General features: G+C 34.5%; 1 protein-coding gene and 1 long non-coding RNA gene across 2 annotated transcripts in view; both read left to right on the top strand.

Moving 5' to 3' along the window:
* The window catches only part of LOC145254852 (uncharacterized), a 526,678-nt gene extending 522,911 nt beyond the window's left edge, over positions 1–3,767 (top strand). Inside the window, exon 3 of the long non-coding RNA XR_013863816.1 lies at positions 2,812–3,767. This is a non-coding gene — a long non-coding RNA (uncharacterized LOC145254852). The remainder of the gene's footprint in view (positions 1–2,811) is intronic.
* A 3,955-nt stretch (positions 3,768–7,722) lies between these two features.
* On the top strand, positions 7,723–10,797 carry LOC145254605 (FMRFamide receptor-like). The gene has a single exon (XM_080113213.1). It carries the CDS (start codon positions 8,759–8,761, stop codon positions 9,875–9,877), a length of 1,119 nt encoding a protein of 372 aa, XP_079969339.1. The 5' UTR covers positions 7,723–8,758; the 3' UTR covers positions 9,878–10,797.
* The last annotated feature ends 14,862 nt before the right edge of the window (positions 10,798–25,659 follow it).

Here is a 25,659-nt window from a genome sequence, read left to right as displayed (position 1 = left end):
TATTTCCCTTTCGTTAATAAAATTGTTTTCGTTTGTTTTTTGTTTTTTTAATTTTTCGTTTTTTATATATGAAAAGTAAAATTGTTGAATGTTACTCTTTTGATTACATTCGTTTAGGAGGAGCACAATATTAAAAAAAAATTAAAACGGAACGAAATTTAAATTTCCGTTCCATTTTTACAACAACCGTAAAATAGTGCATACTTTCCAAGGTTTATATCGTAAGTTATAAACATCTAAATCTACTTACGTTATATTAGAACCGAGCGACCCCTAAAAATCTGGTAGCTGAGTGTCAAATTTGCTTAAAATATTGAAAAAAATAGAAACTCTCCTAAACATACTGGCAATAATTTGGTTACGTCTTTCCCTTGAGTGTTTCCAATAAGAAGGATTGATGTAGTACTAGGATTTGTATTAGAAATCGTTGATTTTTTGCATTTTGGTTAAATTTGTTAGTTTGCAATCGCTGAGAGTCCACTCCAAAAATTGAACAAAAGACGAAATTAAAAAGAATGGTGCTCATGCAGAATTTTACCCGAATCCTCGGAATTTACATTATGGTTAGGGTTCGACCGGCAATCACCAGATTCAGCCGAGCGTTGTTCAAATGTTGAAACACTAAACATTTTATTTGATTTTTTGCATAATTAATTAATGATGAGGGCATTTTTTCTGTTTATTTTCTTAACATCTGTTGACGAAAAATAATTTGTACATTCTCTTAAAAAAAATCAAACTTTTCTCTACTTTCACCTAACTATTTACAGTTTTTATATAAATCATTCATCTTTTTCTTAAATAAAAATTCTGTTTTCAAAAAGAAACGTTCACTGCCAATTTTCTTTAAAAAAAAAAGAAAAAATGTAAGTTTTGTTTAAAACAACTTTCACCTAACAATTTATGGTAAAAATTCATCTTTTCTTTAAAAAAAAAAAAACAGTTTTCATTGATATAAAAATTGCAAAAAATAATAAAAGTATATAAACAATACAAAATGCAATTTTTCTTGAGGAATATATATATATATATATATATATATATATATATATATATATATATATATATATATATATATATATTCAATATATATATATATTCAATAAATTAACAGTAGTTTTTTGTTATTTTTTATTTATTGTACTTCTATTTTTTCCCCGATTTGTTTGTTTTGAAATTCGTCTGCGTCTGTTTCTTTACTCGGCTTAATTCGGTGACTGCCGGTCGAGCCTGAACCATAATTGAGGAAAAATCCCGACGATCCGGGTCAAATTATGCAAGAGTACCAAAAATATACGGGATGTCCATTGTACAGGTCGGCTGATAAAAGGGGTGCTTCCTCCTTATTGTAATGAAATCGGTCAGCCGAAAAGTTGATGTTTAATTTAAAAAACCATGATTACTCCTTATATTTTTTGTCAATTTCAACAATAAGCAATGTTATCTACCTAATTGTCATGTCACAATTATTTCGGTCTTTCATAATTACACGAAAAAATGATTTCGGCTATGTTTGTTTTGTCACGTGACATGTGACGTAAACACAAGGGAAATAACTAAAATTTCTAATTTTCTTTCGATAACAATTTCCTTTTATTGTTAATTTCTCCCTTATCGTTTTTCGTAAGTTTTGGCTATTTTCATTACTGTGACATGACAATTCAGCAGATAATATTATTTTCACTTGAAAATCCATATTTCCATTTCCGAATATCGCAACAATAAAGAAAAAGCACTGAGATGTTTACGAATATTCTCATTAATAATATTTGAAAGCAATATATTTTCTTTGAATAAAAAACAACAGTTTACTAAACTATTTCCAGTTTTTAAACTTATCCTTCAACATTTGTACATTCTTTTTTTTATTTTTTCTTCATTCTGAATTATCATTGGTCTCCCACTTTGTTGGTTTATTCTTTAAAAAGTTTTCTTTTCAATTTTTCCATCGATTTATTTTTGATAAAAGACTATACTTACGTACAAAAAGAAAATCGGCTAAATTTTTTTACTATACGAGATTTTCCGGTGCGTGTTAACATACATGTTTATAGTAAAATTAAATCCTCATGTTTCCCTCTGTCACCCTCGGGAAGACCGGACAGATGATGGACACTGAATGATTTAAACGGATATACCATTTAAACTTAAAATATTTCACTTGACAATTCGCTTGGTGTTTGCAATAACCATTAACAAGATTCAGGGACAATTTGTACATTTGTGTGACTTACACCATGATTGCTTCTCACATGGACAAGTATGTGTTGCGTGATCTACAGTCGAATAATCAGACAATCTCTACATCTGCACAGAAAAAGGGACGCCTCAAAATATTGTGCATCTACAAATATTGACAACATAAACATAAGACATATATTACATTTTTTTTAATACACAGTCACAGCAACGCATGGCCAGGTAAAGCTAGTATATATATATATATATATACATAATAGAACAATAAAATTACACATGAATAACACCAAACGTTAATTTATTATAAACTGTTTTAAAAAATGTAATGCAAATTCAGCATACAAGTAATTGTGTTTGTGTAATTGTTTTTACTATTTATACACTATTTAAAAAAAAAACTACGCTGTATAATTATATATAACATTGGGCTGTTTTATGGTAATGTGTGTGTGTGTGTGTGTGTGTGTGTGTGTGTGTGTGTGTGTGTGTGTGTGTGTGTGTGTGTGTGTGTGTGTGTGTGTGTGTGTGTGTGATATAAACGAAACTGAAGCATTTTCGCATTTATTCATTCAGATATAATTCTTTTTTCTTCTTCTTCTTTCTTTTTTGCAGCTCCTGCCTACATCGGAACGCTTGTTGAATTGTTTGAGAATAAAAGAAACGCGATTCATGAACGGCGAACATCAGCGGTACTCCCCAAGAATATGGGGCAGACTAAAAACTAACCTCGAGAACGTCTTCTACGCTTTGGAAATCCGCGAAATTTCATTCCTACGACGCTCTTTAGCAGAAAACGCGACGCAATGAAGTTCCGCATTTCCACGATCACGTCGGCCATTTTTACAGTAACAAATGAAAGGCAGACTTAAAATGGCTTCTTTGTTCAAAACAATCAAAACGATAACAGAAAACCAGGAAATCCATATACATATATAAATATTTATCAATTGTCCATAAATCCGACGATCTCAAACTGTTCAAATCATTTGTCCATTGAAACTTTACAACTGTTCTACCTTTTGGAGAAAATAAAAATAGAAGTAAATGTGATTCTGGATTTTACTGTTAACCTAGGCTCATTAGAGGTTTATATAATAGCTGCAAACAATTCTCAAGGCCACAACAATAAATAAAATATAGTCACAAATACGTCTACGTGCTATTAAATTGTCTCTATACTATGTTTGTCAATATTATATTTATAAATAGGGCATAAAATACGAACGGGTTTTGTATTCCTTTCTTATATGCATATGTATATGTTTGTTTTTATATTTTGATTGTTAATTAATAATACATTATTAAAAGTGAGTTTACAGTTGAATAAGTCTTTTTTAATAAATCGTTTTTATATAGAAGAATACAATTTATTCGAAAAAATAAATATTTCATTAGTTTTAAATATTAATATACTTACATAATATGAAACAAATTAAAATGAATGTTTTTGTAAATTAAATATATAAAACGTAATCAAAATAGGAAAAGAGGTTTTCTCCCTTCATTTTAATTTTAACTTTCTCTACATATTTTCCTCGTCTCTCTCTCTCTCTCTCTCTCTCTCTTACTTCTCCCCCTCTCTCTCTCTCTCTCTCTCTCTCTCTATCTATCTATCTATCTATCTCGTTGTCTATCTCTCTCGTTCTCTATTTTTCTATCCTTTAACTCCCTTTTTTCTTATATTTATTTCTTTCTTTCTTTTTCTATTATTCTCTTTATCATCCCAACTCTCCCCACTCTATATCTGTATATATATATATATATATATATATATATATATATATATATATATATATATATATATAATTTTGTCCTTCTTTTATTTCTACTTTTATCTCTCTATTTCTTCTTCTTTCTCTCTATCTCTCTACCTCTCTCTCAATCGCTTACTATCATTTTCTCTTTTTATCTCTATTTTTCCTTTTTCTGCCTTTTCCTCCTTCTCTCTCTCTCTCTCTCTCTCTCTCTCTAGCTATCTAGCTATCTATCTCTTTCTCTTACATACATGCGTTTCTCTTTGTCTTCTCGTGCGATCTCTATATTTCTTTTCTGTTTCCCCTGTTTTTCATCTTTTTCTCTCCACCCCTCTCTCTCTCTCTCTCTCTCTCTCCTTTTCATTCTCTTAAATAAGAAAAAAATAAGATTTATTTATAACTTCAAAAGTTAATTATTTTCACATCACAAAAAAACATTTAAAATCATACACAATTTTACTGCAAACATCTACCGAATGTAACTGAATGCATATATAATACACATCATCTATTACCGTCAATAATACCATTATATTATAACGATCTTTTTTACGACAGTGATACAAGGAAATCTATACGCGTAATTTAAAAGAAAGATTGTAAAAAAAAAAATAAATCAATTTAAAAAAATAATCCGACATTTTCTTTCGGTGAAAATGCCTATTTTATAACAAAAAAAATTACTTTTGAAGCTAGTGAGGATATAGAATTTAATAATTTCTATTTCGGACGTCTTTTATATTTTTTATTTATTCATTTTTTTTTTTTTTCACATCTAATCATTTTGTTTATCGATGCGTCAATCGATCAATCTGTTTCCTTTTTAATTGTATATCATTCGCGTCAGATTTTCTTTATCAATACTGATTACTTAATCTCCCCCCTCCTATCCTCTTGCCGTAAACCGTTTTTTTTTTTATAGTTCCTCATAAATCTTTCGATTCAGACTATCAATCACGTTAATGACTTTCTTGTATTTTGCGTATTTACATCTACTAAAGAATTTATATTTATGAAACTTAGATTGTCTTTATAGTACCCTCTCCATTTCTCTATCTTTCTCTCTCTATTATCCTCTTTCTCTCTTTCCTCCCTCTCTCTCTCTCTCTCTCTCTCTCTTTCTCTCTGTCTCTCTCTCTCTCTTTCTCGCACAACCGCTCGCTCTTTATTTATTTTATTTATCTTTTTATCTAACTTTTTTGTATAATTTTCGAGCTTTTCTTTCCATTTCCTATCTCTCTTTTAATACCGCTCTCTCTCTCTCTCTCTCTCTCTCTCTCTCTCTCTCTCTCTCTCTTTCTTTCTCTCTCTCTCTCTCTACCTTTTTATCTCTCCAATTATATTTTTCTATTTACTTACTTCCCTCTTCCTTTCCATCTTTTAATCTCTCTTCTTTTTTCTCTTTATCTCTTTCTACCTTTCTCCGCCCCCTCTCTCTCTCTCTCTCTCTCTCTCTCTCTCTCTTTCTTACTCTCTTTCTCTCTCTCAACCTCGTCCTGTCTTTTTATATTTTTATTTCACTCTCTATATCACTTTTTGTCTGCCTTCATCTATATTTGTCTCCTCTCTCTCTCTCTCTCTCTCTCTCTCACTCACTCACTCACTCACTCACTCACTCTCCTGCATATATATATTTTTTTATCTATCTCTCTTTGTCTATCAATCTCTATCTATATCTATATTTGTATTTGTATATAGACGTAGCTCTATTCATTATTGAGCACTATTATATACAAACAGTAAAGATTCCCCGGAATTTTTATTGTGCGAGTACAAACTTTACTGAGATCACTCTTCCCTCTCTATCTCTCTCTCTCTCTATATATATATATATATATATATATATATATATATATATATATATATATATATATATATATATATATATATATCTTTATAACAGCTTATGTAGATAATTCAATAATTATAATTATAATATTTCATCTTCCTTTCTCTCTCTCTCTCTCTCTCTCTCTCTCTCTCTCTCTCTCTCTCTATCTATCTATCTATCTCTCTATATACCTATCTATCTCTTCTCTTTCTTTCTCACACGTCGACTCGTCTTCTCTATCTTTTTATCTAACTTTTTAGTTTTTCATATCACTTTTTATCTTTTTTTCTTTTTCTATTCCTGTCTTTCTTTTCCTCTCCTTCGCCCTCTCTCTCTCTCTCTCTCTCTCTCTGTCTTTCTTTTCTTCTTCCCCTCTCTCCCTCTCTCTCTCTCTCTTCTTATTCTTCTCTCTCTCTCTCTCTCTCTCTCTCTCTCTCTCTCTCTCTCTCTCTCTGCCTCTTACTTTCATTCTTTCTATTTATTTTACATTTCTGTCCTGTTTGTTTATACACGCCTCCGTGCAAATAAAAGTGCGTTGTTTTCAATACAGTTAACTTAGATCCGCTGCAGTTGACAATTCGCCTTTCGGCTGTTTCCATGAATAAATTTTAGATTCTATCTGCAAGAACTACAATACTCTCTAAATTTCCTCGTCGCCATCTATCTACCAGAAAGCATCAAATAACTCTTGAATTATTCATATCATTCCCTGATTTTGTTAACAAAAATAAAAATCAATCTTATTTTCAAACTTAAACAAATGCAGCTATACCTCAAGTAAATAAATATCGATTGAATACATATGTAAACATATAAATATATTGAATATGTATTAGAGTTTCTTCTGACTAATCCTCAACTGGTGTTTTTTTATCATACTCGTATTTTCTGGTAAAACTAGCATCTTATTCTATGTATTATTTTCGTAATTTCGATAGCTGTTATCCTATATCTTCAATAAATTTCGGTGTTTAATTTCTAATATCTTTATTTAAAAAAAAAAATTCTATTAATAAAAAAAAAAATTGAGATTAAGGATACAATTCGAGATGATAACTAATAATCAAGAGTGAATCAGGAATTGTTCCATAACTTGAACGCTATTTGCATATAAAATAAAAGAGATAAAGTTAGCATCTAATTCTCAGTCTTATTTTCGCAATTTTTATCAATAAAAAGTAACTTCCAGGAAAACGCCTTCAGTCTATGTTAACAGAAAATTAAACGTTTGGTATTATTTCATGAATTACTGCTGAAGATCAATGTAAGATAATATAAGGTCGAAATAGAATTTTACCTTCTAATTTTCTAATATTAAATTAAACTATACTTATAATCAATTAAAAACTCATAATAAGTTAATTAATGAACGACTAATTAAGTAATCGACAAACTTATAATAGCTTCATAAATTCATAATTAATTATTTGACAGAGTTGTAATTATTCATAATAAATAACTTGGCAATTTGATAATTATTTCACACATTCATAATTATTTGACAAACTCGTAATTAATTAATTGACACATTCATAATTAATTGACAAACTCAGAATTACTTGACATACTCATAATTAATTGACATACTCCTAATTAATTAACAAACCAATAATTAATTACATAACATAATAATTAACTGGCATATTCCTCAATAATTGATAAAATAATAATTAATTAATTTACTTATTTAATAACTTTACAGTCCAATAATTAATTAACATACTCATAATTAATTGACAAGCTTATAATTGATTGATAAATATATAAATTAATTGATGAATTATTAATTAATGAATGAATTAATTAATTGACAGATTCAATTAATCGACAAACAATTAATCAATTGAAAAATAATAATTAATTAAAAATTTGTAATCACTTAATTGAAAATCACGTAATTAATTAGAAACTCATAACTGAAAATGAAATACATAAAAAATAAATAACATTAATAATCAAAATTATTCCTCATTATAAAAAATTATTTTACATTTGTAAAATAAACGATTTTGTTTGACATTAAAAAATAAACAAATAAATAAATTCTATTTATGTATACATATACATATATATATTTATGTAGATAGATAGATAGATAGATAGATAGATAGATAGATAGATAGATAGATAGATAGATTTATGTACATGTGCATATATATCTAGAAGATGGGTGTATAAATGTACACAATTTATATTGAATAATGAATGATATAAATTTAAATTTAAAAATTGGTTTATACCAAACGTATACAGTTATTTTCAACTCCATAGATTAGTAATTCATTTACTTTTGCCTGTTCAGTACTAGCATGAAATCAAATGTATGGATAACCAGTCGTGAAATATATCCAACTTCGAAAATTTTAAACTAAATTTGAAAGCACAAAAACATTCCATCTTGAACGTATTTACCGTGTGTGTTAATGAAAATGATAAATTCTCCTACAAATACGTAAATAAAATTCAGTTTCAGGGATTTAACTCTTACACTCAGAAAATTACAAATATATATTAATTAGCCGAAATAAATGGGATACTTTTGTTTTTAATCTCAGAAACAGATCATTTATCGCAAGCAAAGTTATTCACCTTTCAAAGATATAAAAATATAAAATAATTAAATAAATTAACAATTTTCTTTTGAGCATGTCAATTATTATTATTATCTAAAGCGAAAATATTAATTAATTAAATTATTTGCCTTCGCAGATTTTTAAAGAAATATATAATTGTGGATAAAAATATCTTCTTGTTCAAAGAATTCAAATAAATAAGCAATTTTATCAATTCGCTCAAAAATCGCAACGAAATATTAATTAAAAGAGATTAATATTAACGAAATATTAATTAACGAAATATGAATTAACGAAAATCCATAATCTCCGTATAACTAAAACAAATATTTTTCTTCAAAACTCATCAATAAAAAATAAGTAAAATCATAAGTGGAAATCACGTGACCAAATAAATCAAAATGGATGAAATTAACTTCCGGATCAATTTAACTTTCGGCAGCGATGCAAATCCGAACGTATTGGATAGTAACCGGGAAGCCTACTTGTTTCATTTTATCTTCTGGGGAATCGTCGTGCCAATTATCGTCTTATTCGGTTTCATCGGGAATATTCTGACCATTATTGTTCTCTGGAGAAAAGAGATGCACTCAACTACGGTGTTTTATCTTCGAGCTCTCGTCGTTACAGACACGGCAATTCTGGTCCTTGCGTTCATCACCCTGACACCAGTAAGTGTATCAAACTACACCAAGACGCTAGAAAGATTCAACGAAGTGATCTACCCGATCATCTTCACCCCGTGCAACTATTTGGTGATGACAGTGCAAGCGATAAATGTATGGATCACGGTAAGCGTAACAATCGAACGATACGTCGCCATTTGTCATCCTTTCACGTCGATAAGATTACTGACGCGTCGCAAGGCGCTTGTCGTGATTGGCTCCATTACAATTCTGTCAATTATCTACAACCTGCCCCGTTTGTTCGCCACGCACGCTGTCGAAGACGTCGAGAGTGGTGTCTACAACCTAACGGAGACTGACTTCGGAAGAAGCAACCTATATATGCAAGTCTACAGCGGGTTTATGTATTCGATTCTCATCTTTGTCGTGCCGCTGTGTGTGCTCTTCGTATTAAATGTCCTGCTCATTGTCGAGTTGATGCGCATGCGCCGCCGACGGACTGGCATGAACATCGAAGAAGACAACGAAGCCAACATGAGCCGCGTCCTTGTGCTCATCGTTGTCGTCTTTATCGTGTGTCAGACACCCGGTCTGATAGCACAGTTTAACTTTCTCTCCCAAACAGTCCTGCTAAAGTGGCTGGCGATCAGTAACACCCTATTCGTCCTCAACTCCTCCGTGAACTTTCTCGTCTACACGGCTGTTGGTCGCAAGTTCCGGAAGGTCCTGCTAAGGACGTTTCGACCAATGCTCCTGAAAACGCTTGGAGCGTGTCGCCTGGAACTCTCGGAAGAAATAGAAACCCGGACGAGCATCATCAACGACCACCACGAACTAACCACTATGAACGACCAGCCGAACGAGACAGAACCTATAAGAACAACGCCATCTTAAAAAAAAGACAAAACAAAGAAACAGATACTACACTTTAAGCAGCAGACTTAAAATGAGTACCACTCTGGCAAAGTTTGGTGCCAGCTGCGGTTTCTGGAATTTTAACATCAAAGGAATTTGTGTTACTCATTGCTTGGTTAAATCGGCAATATTTGTAGATAATCGATGATCGATTTTAGATGAAATATTATAAAGGATTAAGATTATCTTTCGGTTTTTATTTACATAATCCTCGGGACATCGAAGTGTACATAAAAATCACAATCATTGTTTGGTTTAACGAATACAGATTATCTACAAATATATTTGACAAAATGACAATATATATATATATATATATATATATATATATATATATATATATATATAAGGTAGTTATGGAATTTATAATAAAACGTAATGAAAAATGAAAAGTAGGAAAACAGTAAATCGTTTACACATTCATGGACGTTTCGTCGTTATTGTTATATAACTTTCTAGAGTGGACTGATTTGACAAAATTTCAAATTTTAAAATGGTGTGGAAAAAAATGTTTCTATCATTTCTTTTGTTGTTTCCCCCCAGATATATAATCAGAATTCATAGATGCTCCATAATATTGTGAATTTAAGTGTCTATGCTTTACTGTTTATTTGTTTAGTTTTCGTTTTGTTTCGAAAAACAAAACGAAACGAAGAAAAACATTGTTTCTTGTATCATAGACGAATCAGGTGTTTCAAATATTGAACTGAAAGTTTTTCTTGAAATTGCGCATCTTGGGCAAATCTTTAAACGATAAAGACGAAAAGTCTATGAACATGTAATAAATTTTAAGTATTCTATTATTCATTTTACATACATACATATATATATATATATATATATATATATATATATATATTATAAATTCAAACCATTGTCGAAAATTCTCCATCCAACCACAGTCGTACATTATATATATATATATATATATATATATATATATATATATATATATATATATATATATATATATATATATATATATATATATATATACAGTACACATCATACACGCACACATACTATGGATATTAACTGGAAAAACTTTATTCAATTCATATAACGTTTATCTGAAATGTATATATCTTCAGAGATGTAAAAGCCAAGAGATGGCTACATAAAAACAATCAGAAAAAAAACATTGCAATATATATATATATATATATATATATATATATATATATATATATATATATTCCTTTGGCTGTGTATATGCCTACGTCTGAGTCTATGTGTACGCATGCACGTGTGTTTTAAAAGAACTTATGTAACTTATGTAATTGTATTTCTCCAAGATATCTATATAGACGTTTCGATATAGTTATGTAATCATTTTATATATATATATATATATAGGATTTTGAAAAAGTTCACCGTTTGAATAGAAAAAACATTTTTAAAACCAATGGATTGGTATCTATTTAAACGTCATGCTATAGACTGCTCAGTGCTATAGATTTGATACACACACGAAGTTACCAGTCATCCCTCAGCTTCAAACATTACACCGAGTTTTGTGCTCATGAGAGACAATCGTTAAATGTTAATAATGCTGTGGTTTAATTCTTACTTTAATTTTTATTTTTTAAACATAATTATTTAAATATAATAAGGACTTCGAGAAAGTTACGTGGGCTTTTTTCTGTTTTCTACTCGTGGTAAAAAAAAAAACAATGTAATGCTGTACTGTAATGTTGGAATCTGTAGACTGACTCACCAATTTAAGAATTATATATATATATATATATATATATATATATATATATATATATATATATATATATATATATACATGAAACATGCAAATATATAGCCATTAGTTTTTGTTTGACCTTAGGGTACTGACATTGAGCTGATTTGATTCTTGTATTATTTTGAGTGTATGATGTTATAGATTGGTTTAAACCTCCATTGTCTTCAAGGTTAAATATACCATATATATATATATATATATATATATATATTACAATTAAATTAATGAAATGAGGTGGATGTCGCCTAATGTCATTTCACAGAATCTCTTATATAGACAAACCGATCTCATATTTTAAAAGATGTGAAACTGTATGAAACCCTAAGCTCCTTGGTTATCGATAAAGTAGTTGTTCAAGTACATTGCATCTATGAAAGGGTGCATATACCGTAAAAAGTATATATATATATATGTATATATATATATATATATATATATATATATGCTTAATAATTAATAATAGGAGCATAATGTCTATTTATTCAAGGTAATAGAGAAGGCTAGATCAGACTAACATAATACCATACAAGCCTAGTGTTTCGCTGGATTTACTTACAATGATAAACAACACGTACTTACTGGCCACCGTCAATCATGTCATATATATATGTGTGTGTGTGTGTGTGTGTGTGTGTGTGTGTGTGTGTGTGTGTGTGTGTGTGTGTTTATCGATAATAAAATGCCTGTCGCTGGGATGCTGAACAGATACTACACTTTGACCTTAGCCAAGAAGTTAATGAACCAAAATTAAAAATACATTAAAAACAATAATAATAATAATAATAATAATAATAATAATAATAATAATAATAATAATAATAATAATAATAATAATAATTTAATCTATTAGTGTATTATTTTCTAAACCGGGTTGATAGTATAGTATCGGTTTTCGTAAGATTGTCCTTCCAGAAATTACCTCCTTCTCGGGAGGTCGATGTAATACTATTGTTCCTCATATTATCCTCCCAGGCTAGCAAAATATATACGACTGGGGAGAGTAAATACTTGCTAGTTATATGATATGATATAATTAGAAAAATTAGTGAAATTATGTAAAATGAAATTAAAATTATATAACGCGAATCTATCTACGTTTCGACGATGTTAATTCTCTGGTCGCAAATTCAATAATCAATATATATATATATATATATATATATATATATATATATATATATATATATATATATATATATACAGGATGGCCGACTTAAAAGTAGTCCAGAAAATGTAGTAGCGAAGGGGGGACATTTTTTATTGTTTAAACTACCTATAGTATTGTTTAAATTGCCTTTAATGTTCTAAAAGATCCTGGCAGTACTCCCCGTTGACATCTATGTATTTCTAGGCACGTTTAACAACGTTTACAGATACTGCCCGTATGTCTTCTCTGCTCATTCTCCTGACAGTGTTGGTAATGTTCTCCTTTAGTTGGTCTAGATTGTGAGGATTATTTGCATAAAGATTTTGTTTTAAAATCCCCCAAAGATAAAAAAAAAAAAAAATTAACATGATGACAATTCCGAGGAACGTGATGGCCATAACCCTTTGCTTATTGTTCTCTCTTCCGTAAACATTTCATAAACTCGTGTCAGTGATCTGTGAGATGTGTGTCATGTAGCGCCATCTTGTTGCAAAAAAAATTGCATTTTGTCTTGTGGTGTCAGTTGGTCGGTAAGAAAAAGATTAGAGAGATCGGGTTACTTTTAAATGGGCCACCCTGTATGTATGTATGTATGTATGTATGTATGCATGTATATATATATATACACACACATATATATACATATATATACGTATATATATATATATATATATATATATATATATATATATATATATATATATATATATATATATATATATGAGGGAGTTAAAAGAATAAGATCGATTCTTTTAGAGGAGACTTATCAGGATAATGCAAAGCTCAACAATTGCTTTAGAGCTCATATAGAGTATCAACACAATAAAAAAAATTACAATATAAAAATATATACTAATGTATGTAGATTTATTCGTTTATTCAATAAGGACGATGCTTGGTAACATAAATGGGATGCGACGTCTAGGAGCGAAATAATTGTGCAGTGAGAGATAAAATATTGAAACTGTATGAAAGGGAGGATTAGGAGAACTAAAGTGATTTCTATGATCTAGGAGGAATATAGCTTTTATTACATAATTAAGGTATGGTGTATACCGTGTATGCCATGGTGGGTTCGTATGTGTGCATACGCGCATCTAAACTCTTGGGAAGAATATAGAAGTGATTGAAATAGGCTGTTTATTTAATATGTATTAATTGGTTTAAGTATGGAAGGGGTTTACTTGAAGTATGAGATTTATTCCAGGTTCGTATATATATATATATATATATATATATATATATATATATATATATATATATATATATATATATATATTAGTAGGGGTATGAAAATTTCAGCTTAACACTTAAATGAATATTAATTATTAGAAATAATTAATATATAAAAGAATAAATGTAAAAACATAAATACAAAGGAACAAGTGAAGCATGCATGGTCCCTCGTGATTGCACAGGAAGGCATAAAAGAATGACTGAATGAAGTTCAGCATTTGCCCCACCCCCATTTAACCCCAAAAGTCCCCAGGGGATGTCAAATGCTGGTGAAAATGAACAAACGGTGCAGTTGTAGGTCTTAACCTATATTAATTCAAATTTAATGCAAAAAAAGAAATGATTAAGTCCATCATTTGCTCCCCCCATTTATCCCCAAAAAGCTCCAAGGCTTTAACATATTTAAATTTTAGTTCAGCACCATGCAAAACTGCTAAATAGACAGACACAGAAAATTTTGGACAAATATGGTAAAATAGTCCCAAAAATGAAATGTTTTTATTAGCCCTAGAAGAGCCCCTGGGGCACACCCAAGAGTTATCGCGAAGTATAGACTAACAAAATCATATAGAGATCAGTTAGTTACGACTTTTCAGAAAGTTTTATAAAAATCCAAGGCATCAATATTTCTTTCTTTTTTTTTTTTTAGTAAGCACAAAAGTGTCAATTTTGCCATTTTAATCCGAAAGGCACCAGGGGGGGACCGGAGTTTTCCTAGAAAATCCGTTCTGCTACTTTTTACTCATACCATGTTTAATGTTTGTGCAAAATTTCAAAAAATTCCAAGGCGTAGTTATTGAGAAAAGTGCGGACAGGCGGAAGGACGAACGGACAAGTATGAATTTACAGGTCCAATAGAAGTGAATAAGATAGAGGATAATTAAATGGTTGAATAAAGGAATAAAAATACAAAGGAATATGGATAAAAATATAAAATAGTATCAAATTATAATATAGGCTATACGAAGTACAAAGTTATCTATATATAAAAGAATAAAGAATAAATATAAAAAATGTGTATACAAAAAAATCCAAGTAAAAAAAGAAATAAAATAAAATGAAAACACGAGGATATGGAAAAAATTACAATAAGAGAAAGTTCGTAAGTAGCAAAGGGATAGACATGTTGTTCAATGATCTCAGGTCCTTGTTGAGTGCAAAGTAGTGTCGAAATACTTTTTTATATCATAAACTAAATTATTAATTATTATTAGATGCGCATATGCACACATATATAAACCCCATAGTGATATATGTTCTATACACCTACTTTCATTATAAATTAAAAGCTATTTTCCTCCTATATCACAGAGATCACTTTAGTTCTCCTATTCCGTCCCCAAACAGTTTCAATATTTTATCTCTCACTGCACAATTATTTCGCTCTTAATGTAGCTATCGCTAGACGTGGCATCCCATTTATGTTACCTAGCATCTTCTCCCCTCTGTGATGAGAAGCATTAGGCTTCGAAATAACATTGTATAAAGAGTTTTACCTATCCTACACCGCTATTTGATGTATCATCCTTATTGAATAAGCGATTAAATCTATTTTGATTAGTATATATTTTATATTGTCGTTTTCTTATTTTATTGCTAATTAAAATTGTGTATACCTTCCTAATACGTTTATAAAGGGTTTTTTTTTAATTTGAATAAATTTTCAATACCAAGATTTATATATATATATATATATATATATATATATATATATATATATATATATATATATATATATATATATATATATATATATCAGAAACATTCTAATTGCCTGACGATAAGTTACGTCGTCGAGTAAAACATATTTTAAAAAAAAGGATTTTTGGAACACGCAAAAAAAAAATGGATGTCATTGACTTTTTTCAATGTCAGGAACTTAGATGGACAACTAATCGAAGAATCCTTGTTTTGTTTTTGTTTTTGTTTTTTTTTGTTTTTGTTTTTTCGATTTTTTTATTAGCATTTGTTTGTTGTATTTTTGTTGAAATGTTATGTTTATAATCATGTGCATTGAATTTACTATTTTGTATTTTATTGTTTTGTACGTTTGTTGAAAAAAAACATTAACAAACATAAAATGTGATCATGAAACAGTGTATTTTTTTACTTTATTTTTTGTACTTTCTTTTCTTTCCTTTTTCTTCTCCCTCTTAATTTCCCTGCTCTCCTCGGTTTTCCATTATTTATTTCCTGCCACTCAAAAATAAAGTTAGACACGGAATCTATTCGGTTAATGTTAACTTACGCTGAATCCTAAAATAAGATGTCCCTCGACATTATTTCAAAATGCTTTATCTCTATATAAACTTAAGCTGATTGAGAAGCCATCAGAGATCACATCAGAGATGCCTCATGGACTAATCTACTTTCCTCTCTTGCTGAACAGTGTGGAAGTGAGATAACTCAATCGTTTAAAGCAGGCATTGAAGCACATCTTCCCACATGGAAGCATTATAGTAAGTCCCACTCTCCTCAATTGTTTCCTTCAAATCGTGCAACTGCCATTGCACAAAGGCAGCATGTGTATGACTCTCCCGCCCAGGTCAGCAAATGGCCTCTGACCTCATCGAAAATAAAATGGTCGTGATCGTCTTCTTCCGGGAGATCTTCACATAAATCCTCAGCGTCTCAGGTTTCATGTCGATTCTGCTGAAAATCAATTAGCTTTGCATGCACGCCAGGAAAGAAAAACAGATTCCGGTTGTTCTAACCCGAAAAAGTTAATTTCACAAAAATTACAAGTTTTTACATATATACATCGTTCAGTTTAGTTACACCAAAAACGTCAAGATTCTCCAAAAATATTATTCTTCGTTCTTTACGATGGCGATCAGGATGGATGGAGGGGGAGGTTGTGGCGTTCTTGGAGCGTGTGTTTTTCTCGATATTTGACTTCAATTCGGCCTGGGTATTTGCTTAAATACTAGGTAACAGGTTTTGGTCGGGCAATCCGCCTAACCAACCAGAATCCAACATGTCAAACGGGAAATACCCGACTCTTTTCGTGTGTGCATCTCAGCAGGCCGTCCATAGCCTGCGAATCTGGGACCAAAACTAAATTTTTCTCACACGCCCGCAAAAGGTCACTCCTGTCACTCAGGAAGCCAGTAAGTCTGAACAGGTCTTCCTCAGGCCAAGGAATGTATGATTTCATTTACATAATATTCTGACATTTCCTGTCATTGTTTTAAACAATAAAATATCTGTCTGTTTTTACAAAGCATAATAAATTCATCCCTTTTTATGAGACACCTACCGCTGTCTTGATTCAACCAACGTTTAACAGACAATCTCAGCATATTTACCCGGCCTTACTCAGGGTTTTAGGGGAGTTTAATCTCCCCAATGGGGAGCAGTATTGCTTCTCTAGACGGTCACGTCATAATGCAGTCATCCGATTCTTTAATCAAAGTCAAGTACAAATAGACAAAAGTATATAGATGCTAGAAATCATTGTAAGTGTGAGATTGCCGCAGCCAAGAGTAAGCATATCGTGATGACTAGTAAGCGTATTGAGTCGCAGAAATTAGGAACTCGAGATTTCAGGAAATTCCTCTACTATCCAGCAACAGTGACATTTCGCTTGCACGGCAATCAAGTAAGCTGACCTGTTTACTCGGTGATTCGCTTCCAACATCACTTTAGAGTCCCACAAACCATTTTCTTCTTAATTTCCGTTTGCGGACAGACGCCACACTGGAAACATATAAGACTGGTGGACTGATCTTATCCCTGATATAGTAATTCAGAAATGTTCCGCTGGATTTGCCCTTGGTTTTTCTAAACTATTCAACAACTGTATTGCCTAGTCTTGCTTCCCTGGTAGCTGGAAAATTGCATTCATGGTAATAGCATTTAATAATTTTGGTGAAAAAATGACCCACTCAATCATCGTCTCATCAGTTCCCCTTTCTCTTCACAAAAATCTTTGAGTCGTTAATCAAACGCTAGTCTACCACATCGAAAATGCTAAACGTCTTTCTGACCAACAGTATGGATTTAGGTAAGCGGATATTTTAACAGTCATCTCTGAACACACATTAAATACACTAGATGGGGTAGTGGAAGTTACATAGTTGATATATCCAAAGCCTTTGAGAAGGATTTCTCATTAAAATTAAATCATATAGTATTTATTGAAGAATACTTAGCAGAATCAGATCCTAGGTTTCTTTTCTTTTAGCAATTACAAAACCCTCCCCAATCACTGATTGCCATGACAAATAACGTCCTTCCTGAGAATTCATCATTCAAACTCCTCTTTCACAGGCAACATGAGTTGGAAAATTGTGGTCCTTGCTAGTTAAATTACGTTACGCGTGAGTATAATGACTTCATGTAATAATAAGTAGGGATATAACAGCAGCATATTCTTATCATTGTTTTGACTCTCTAGTATATATTCGACACAATTATACACAGTAAATAAACCGAGAACCACATCACTCTATATATAAAAGCTTATAAGACATCAACGGATACACACTCGAGAGTCAAAACAATGAAAAGAATATGCTGTTGTCCGAGCCCTAATAATAAGGTATTCTGAAATAGCGTCGAGACGTTTGTTTAATAGGGAGAGTCCATCTCCCCAAAAGGGGAAGCGTTCTTAATCAGTTACAAAAAATCTGTTTTATCTGATCGACAATTCCTCAATGAAGCGAGCACTTCAGACGACAAACAATTGCCCCATTTTCCCTGTCCAAAAGAGTAAGATAACGCTTGGGAGGTTGACCTCCTGAAACCTGTGCTAGGTAAGTTTGTTTGCTTTTTAAAGATTTACTATTAAACTAATTGTAGTGTGTGGACTATTTTTTAATTATAGAGACAATTGAAAATATGACTGACAGTGCGATGGGGTTTTTAAATAGTGCTGAGAGGAATAACAAAAACTTTTGTTCTACTCGGCGTTGCCAGGGATCAATAAAATTGTCTTTATTAATATTAGCATGTTATATTTGGTAAGTGAATGAAGGTAGCAGAATCTTTTGTTCCCTTTGGAGTTTCCCGGGATAAATAAATGTAAATGATGATATAACATTTTATCTGCATTATTTGGATAAACCGGACTAATGTTCTCATCTTAGATGTTATTTACATAATGTTTCGGTCGATGTATGTAGGTGTATATATCTTTTGACTATTTTCATTATTAACATAATTTCTCTTCATATTATTGTGAAAGCGAATGAAGCGAATGGATCTACCCAGCATCAAGAAATCTATTGTGTTTTGTTCTAATCGGCATCGTTCGGGAATAAGAAATATGAGATCATAATATTACATTTTAAAGGGAAAGCTCTAATATATGAATTACATTATGTTTTTAGGCACATTTGAACAAGAATGGGTAGGGCGGGGAATAAATAAAGGGTTAAGGAGATGGGCGGAAAAATTAGGGTGGAGAGAGAAAGATAAAGAGACGATTAGAGAGAGAGGGAGAGAGAGAAGAATTCTTGTATAAAAATTGTACACACATTTTTCAACTTGTGTTTAGTTTTTTTTGTTTTTTTATATAGCCCCGGGCATCGCTAGATAGCCCTGTTAGTCTATTATAGACCTCCTGAAACCTGTGAAGTAGGGCAGTGTGTATTCGTATGTATAGCTAAAAGTCAAAAACTAACAAAACAAACACCTACAAAGTTGGTATCTTCTTAATCAAAGTTGCCCTGAATGAATATCTAAAATTTAGACAAAAATTATTCATTCTCTGGGGGTCAACTCGGGCGAGGGAGAGCGGTGGGAATCAGTGTTTTTATGTATTAGATTGGAAAGAGAATGCCGACTTCTTACTCTAGAAATCTATTATATAAAAATAAAAGTTGTGTGTATGTGTCCAGCTAGAGGAATGGGTTGAACGAAAAATAAAGAGGTGGGTGGAGAGAAAAAGATAGAGAGACGATTACAGAGAAAAAACAGGTATAACTTTTAATAAACATAGGTTACACTTTTGCATTGGGAAACGCCGGGTAGCCCTGCTAATATTAAATAAATAAAACAGTAAATATATGCATGTGTGGTGAAAATATTTAACCGATAAACTTTTATATTATCGGTCACATAATACAGAAATTAATAGAAAATAATGATCATACACAAAGGATGGTTTTTGGATTGCTGAATAACGCGTATATAAATATGTCGGCAAGTTGAAATGCAAACTGGTTATTTCAATTTTTCGAAATATTTCTATTAATTTTGCGCTTGCGCAAATTCATAGTTTAGGGTGGTTTAATTTTAAATCTTTCTAATCTATCAGTCGATAGCTCAAATTGTTGGGAACGTCGCTGAAACGTTAAATGTGTTGGGTTCGATTCTATCTGATGGCACCCAAATATTTTTAAAAAACTAATGAAACAGCACTATATAATAGATACAATATAATTGTAACACTTTGAAGCGTCTGATGTTGAATATTTGGGAAATGCGACACGAGAAATATATATAGTGGGTTTTAGAATTACTGATACTTAATTCATAAAATAAATAAGAGAGCCTTGAATTACATTTTCTTTTTAAAGTAAGAGATAAACAGAAAAAAAGGTCAAAGTTTTAAACAGAAACTCATCGCTAAAAATAGGATGGAGAAAAACAATGAAGGAAAGTTTAACGGGTCGACATTTGATATGTAGGAATATGGTATCGAATGTCGGGCGACACCGATAATTGACCGATTCAAACGTTTGATACGTATGAATGGAAGATCGATTTCTAACCGGCGCTGGCAAATTGGTATATAAACATGGCAAGTTGCGAAGTCGTGTGAATCTTACCTTTTCTGTGGCTGAGGCCGAAAGTGTCGGATCTCGTATCAACAGAAGACCATGATGACGAACTTAGAAAATAAGACGTTCGCAGTGTTCGACACTCAACTGTTATACATTTATGTAACAAGTAATTAGTTTTTTTTTTAATTTAGCTTTTATAATACACTTAGACTTTTTACTTATAACAAGTCGTCTGTCTTTCTTTTCTTCTTATGATGTCACCAGTCTGATTGGAGTGACTTTCTGGAGAATACCCGACTTCTTTTTCAGCACGTGTCGACTTGGATCGAAGACAACGTGGGCAAGTAGGCACCCGCTGGCGTCACCCATACGACAAGAAGGAGCCGTGATCCAGAAGGACCAACTCCCTTCCCAGCAGGGACAGCCGACCGGATGGAAGGAAACGGCATACATAGTGTGGTACATATTAGATCAGAATTTTTGGAGAATCTACATGAATTAAAATATATTTAAGCGTATTTAACGATCGGGTAACGCCGGGTGTACTCCGCTAGTATTAAGTTGCTGGAAGAGTTTGCAGGAACAAGTGTTGATTGGAGAACTTTTGAAAAACTTTTACTGAATCTAATGATGCGTAATCATCAGCCACACTTCTCAACAAGAAAAACAGTAATAATACTGACCTCTTTTCTGTCTGTCAATGAATACTGGATGAAGAGATTATTGCGCGATTATAAGCGTACAGATTAGTTGTCTTATCCAGACCATTGGGTCAAGTCTATCCTACTATTTAACCAATAGCTAGGGTGAGATGGATTCATGCCTTTCTCAAGGAACTGAAACAATTGAAATATTGCGATAATGATATTTTGTTTGCTTTCTTTTTTGTTTGTTTTTTGTTCCCCCGACAAAAGGAGGGTGGACCTTTAACTTCACCCTTGTCCGTTCGTCCGTTTGCCTGTTCGAACTTTTCTCAATAACTACGCCTTGGAATTGTGTTCGTTACAACTCTACTTTCAACCGAGTCGTTGTTTGTTTCTTCTACCTCTTCTTTTACACACGTCCGTTCGCTTTAGTGACTAAAAATCGTCTGTCCTCCCGCTTTCCTTTCCTCGTTATTTATGGAACCAGGGTACGAGATTCTCCGAGATTCCCCGAGATCCCACGCAAAGCATGTGGGCGCTATCTTGATTCTCAATTTGTGCTCTGCAGGCACAAACGCACAGCCGCTTTAACGGTAAGCCACTTCTTTCTCCACACTCTCCCCTGATCTCATGATCACAGAGACGGCAGGGGGTGGCGATCGCCGCCGTCGGGTGCTTCTGCGAAGGGGGACAGTGCTGCTCTCGTCTTCGCGTGCGTTCTCATCCACCACCTGATGGTCGGGGAAGGCTTCATCTCCGTGGAGGCTACTGATATCAAAGTCACTGCTTGATAGGGATGGTGCAAACCAAAGCGATAGCCCACTCGTCTCAGAGTCAGAGTCACTTTCATCGTCCACTGGAGGTGGTACATGTGTCGCCGGCCGTAGGTCCCTAACATGACGGGGTACGCCATCAACCTGGACACACTGCTGACTCACCACATCGGTCACTGTGCCCCGTTTATACTTGTCAGTACATCGGTTTCCTGGCGGCTTCACCCAGACAGCATCCCCTTTGGCATATCGATTCCGTTCTATCTCAGTGTCCACAGTTGTGTCGAGGTGGATTCCTTTTTCTCGGACACGGTACTGATAGATTGTGTTTGCAGGCGCCGTTCCTGGAGAGACGCCATCCTTCGGCATGAGATTATACCTGTACACAGCTTCTGCGATGGTGCACTGCTTCCTGGCTGCAATTGTTTTGATGCTGCGATGGCTTCTCTCAGCTATACCATTGCCAGAAGGCACATAAGCGCATCTAAGCCGCAGCCGCACACCCCATTCTTGTAAGAACTGCCTCATCTGATGGCTGCAAATGACTGGGTCGTTGTCCGTCAGCACTTCATCGGGCGCACCTCTTTCACAGAACACGGATGACAGCTGGCGAATAATGTTGCAAGAGTCCTGGCGCCCGGGGAGTCTCCAGACTGCGAAACGTGTAGACCCACAATCGATGAGGGTAGTGTGTGATGTCCATGCCCACTCTCTGCCACTTACCACTCACTCCCAACTCCCCTTTCTTCCATTGTGCTGGAGCTGGGTCGATGGATTGGCAGGCCTCGCAACTTTCCACCACTCCGGATATCTTTTTTTTCTACTCCTGGATCAATCAAGTACAGTGTCCGCTTGATGCCAGGATGTCCACACTGTCGATGAATGTCCATGATGCGCGCTGCATCCACATTACACACAACTGCTGCACATGTGTTTTGCAGATTATCAGAATCTCTCCGAGCACCAGCCAGAAGCCATCGTTGAGGGACTCTTGTCAGAGCATCTGCTATGTTGAGCGCAGACCTGATCAACACTACGTCCACGGTCAGGTCGTACTCTGTGATGGTGTCGACCAAGGTGGCAAGCCGTCTTCGAATTAACATCTCACTTCCACTTAATGCATCGGTTATCCACCGATGAGTGCATACCTAGTCAGTCATGATATGTAGAACATTGGCTTGCCATTGAAGCGCCAAGTTAACGTCCTTCAATGTGACATCAAGTTCGGCCAGGTTTATGTGCCTCGAATCATTCTCTGGCCGAAGCCAACAGGCATCTTCAATAATGGAATCATTAACTGCAAGGGCAACTCCAAGGGCCAGTGAACTAGCATCCACCCAGACCGTGAACTCATTACCGCTGACGCACCACTTTCCCTGAACGGGGTCATCACTGGTCACCTTGGACACAGTCTCTGTCAGCATGCACCTTAGGGTGACATCGTGTACTGCATCGTCCCATCCCGACGACACGGCTGTTGCACGTCTTTTTATGGCCGTCACGGCCACCCTGAGCCAACCGCACACAGGGAAATGGCCTACCATCTTTCCACAAAGCGAAAACACTGTTCGTCGAGTGATGTTTGATGGGACCTTGGGGACGTGACTTCCTCTTCTCCAGCAAAATCCCTCCTTGCTATTGCGCACGTACAGGCCAAGAACTTTTGCTCCATCGCACAGACGCTCTGGTTCCTTACACGTCAGTCCAAAGCTCTCAAAGTGCATTCTAACCGATTGCGCTGACATGAGGTTCTCATTGACGAATATATCATCGATGTATGAGGATGTCGCCCGTTGCACTACCTCATCTTGCTGCCGGATAGCATGCATGATTGCTGTCATAATGCCTGGGGCCACATTTAGACCGAACCCTAGCCTGGTTAGACAATATCGGGTTCCTCCAATTTCCACAATCTGAAATGGCCACAATTTCTTCTCAATGCGTATTTGCAGATAGGCCCTGCGTAGGTCCAGAGTTGCCACGTTCGATCCCTGCTGTCGCCATTCCCTTAATTTGAGTGCACACACATCAGCCCTTGCCGTATATGGGTCGACATGCTCATTGAGCTCACGGTAGTCTAGGACAGGGCGGACCTTTTTTTGGTCTCTTGTACGACGGCCATCAAGGGAATCAGCCCTTGCGGGGGTACAAGCTCATCCTCTGGGTATGGAAGAAGCCAGCCATTGTCGATCCACGTTTGCAGTTCTTCTTCATACTGTTCCCTTAGCCACATGGGTGGGGGATATTCCGATAACCGGCTCCGCAATGATATTGGTGGCTGATCGTTTGACCACTTCCAAGATGCCGTCCATGCATTGGTGTTTCTATCATACTCTGCATGAAAGTCAGGCTCGTCGAGAGTTATGGCAGCACAAACATGTTCCTCACATCGGGAGAACTGTACCTTGCCGGTTCTGTCCACAGTAATTCCACCCAGTTGTGTAAGCAAGTCCATACCCAGGAGTAGGTCGTACCCGAGAAGCTCTCCCTCCACAACCAGGGCTCGCACGGCTACTGCAGACCCGTCGTTGATGCTTACGCGGATAATGTTCATCCCACAAGAGGCAAGTGAACCTCCGCCTACAGTTAGTACCGGAATTCTCTCTGCTTTCCAAGTGGCACGGCATATCTTGCTTACGATAGTCTGGGTGCACCCAGTGTCCACAAGCGCGAGGCGCTCGCTTCCATTAATGTGTATGCTTACAGCGGGTAGCGCCCTGCTTAATGACGATCTGGGGAGAAGACTGGCGCTGTAGCTTCTTCCCCTTGCCCATTTCCCGGACAGGTGCGGGCCAGGTGTCCGCGTTTTTTTGCACTTGTAGCACTGCGGCACATCAAGTTTCCGAGTTGGTTGACGTGACGAAAGACAATCACAGGCCAAATGGTTGGGTCCTCCACACTTATAGCAGGTTGTAGCTGCGCCCAGGTCCTGCAATCCAACCTGTGATGGTTGTACAGCTGCCACTTGGTCTATAGTGTTAGGGCTTTTCTTTAGTATTGCTCGTGCCCGCGCCAATACTTCTGATATGTCCATCTCGTCCACTTGGGATGAGGCACGGAGCAGATCTTCCTCACTCTTAGGTAATCCTGCAACAAAGGCGCACACCAAGCCTTTGTTTGACATCCCTCCAAAAAGGACCGATAGCTTTTTTAGTTCAGCCAGATACACATCCACCGTTTCCCCGGGATGTAATTTTCGGGCCATGAATTCCTTCCATGCAGTTACTGGATTTAACGCAAATTCTGTAAAAAGGGCGCGCTTGATGCAGACAAAATCTGTTTTCTTCTCATCAGCCAACTGCTGGTATACTGCATATGCTCCCCCAGTGAGGCGCATTGAGACCACGTATTCCATACGCTTCACCCCACTGAGCTGACATATTAATTCTGCTTTTTCCACCCATTCCTGCACTGAGTGATCAGTGTTACTGCCATCAAACAGGGGAATTAGCTTGGGTCAAATCCTGACGTCATGCT

Source organism: Euprymna scolopes, chromosome 30 (assembly GCF_053919585.1).
Source record: "Euprymna scolopes isolate OS-2025 chromosome 30, ASM5391958v1, whole genome shotgun sequence".
In the NCBI taxonomy this organism is placed as follows: domain Eukaryota; kingdom Metazoa; phylum Mollusca; class Cephalopoda; order Sepiida; family Sepiolidae; genus Euprymna; species Euprymna scolopes.
This window is presented reverse-complemented; position numbering and strand designations above follow the sequence as displayed.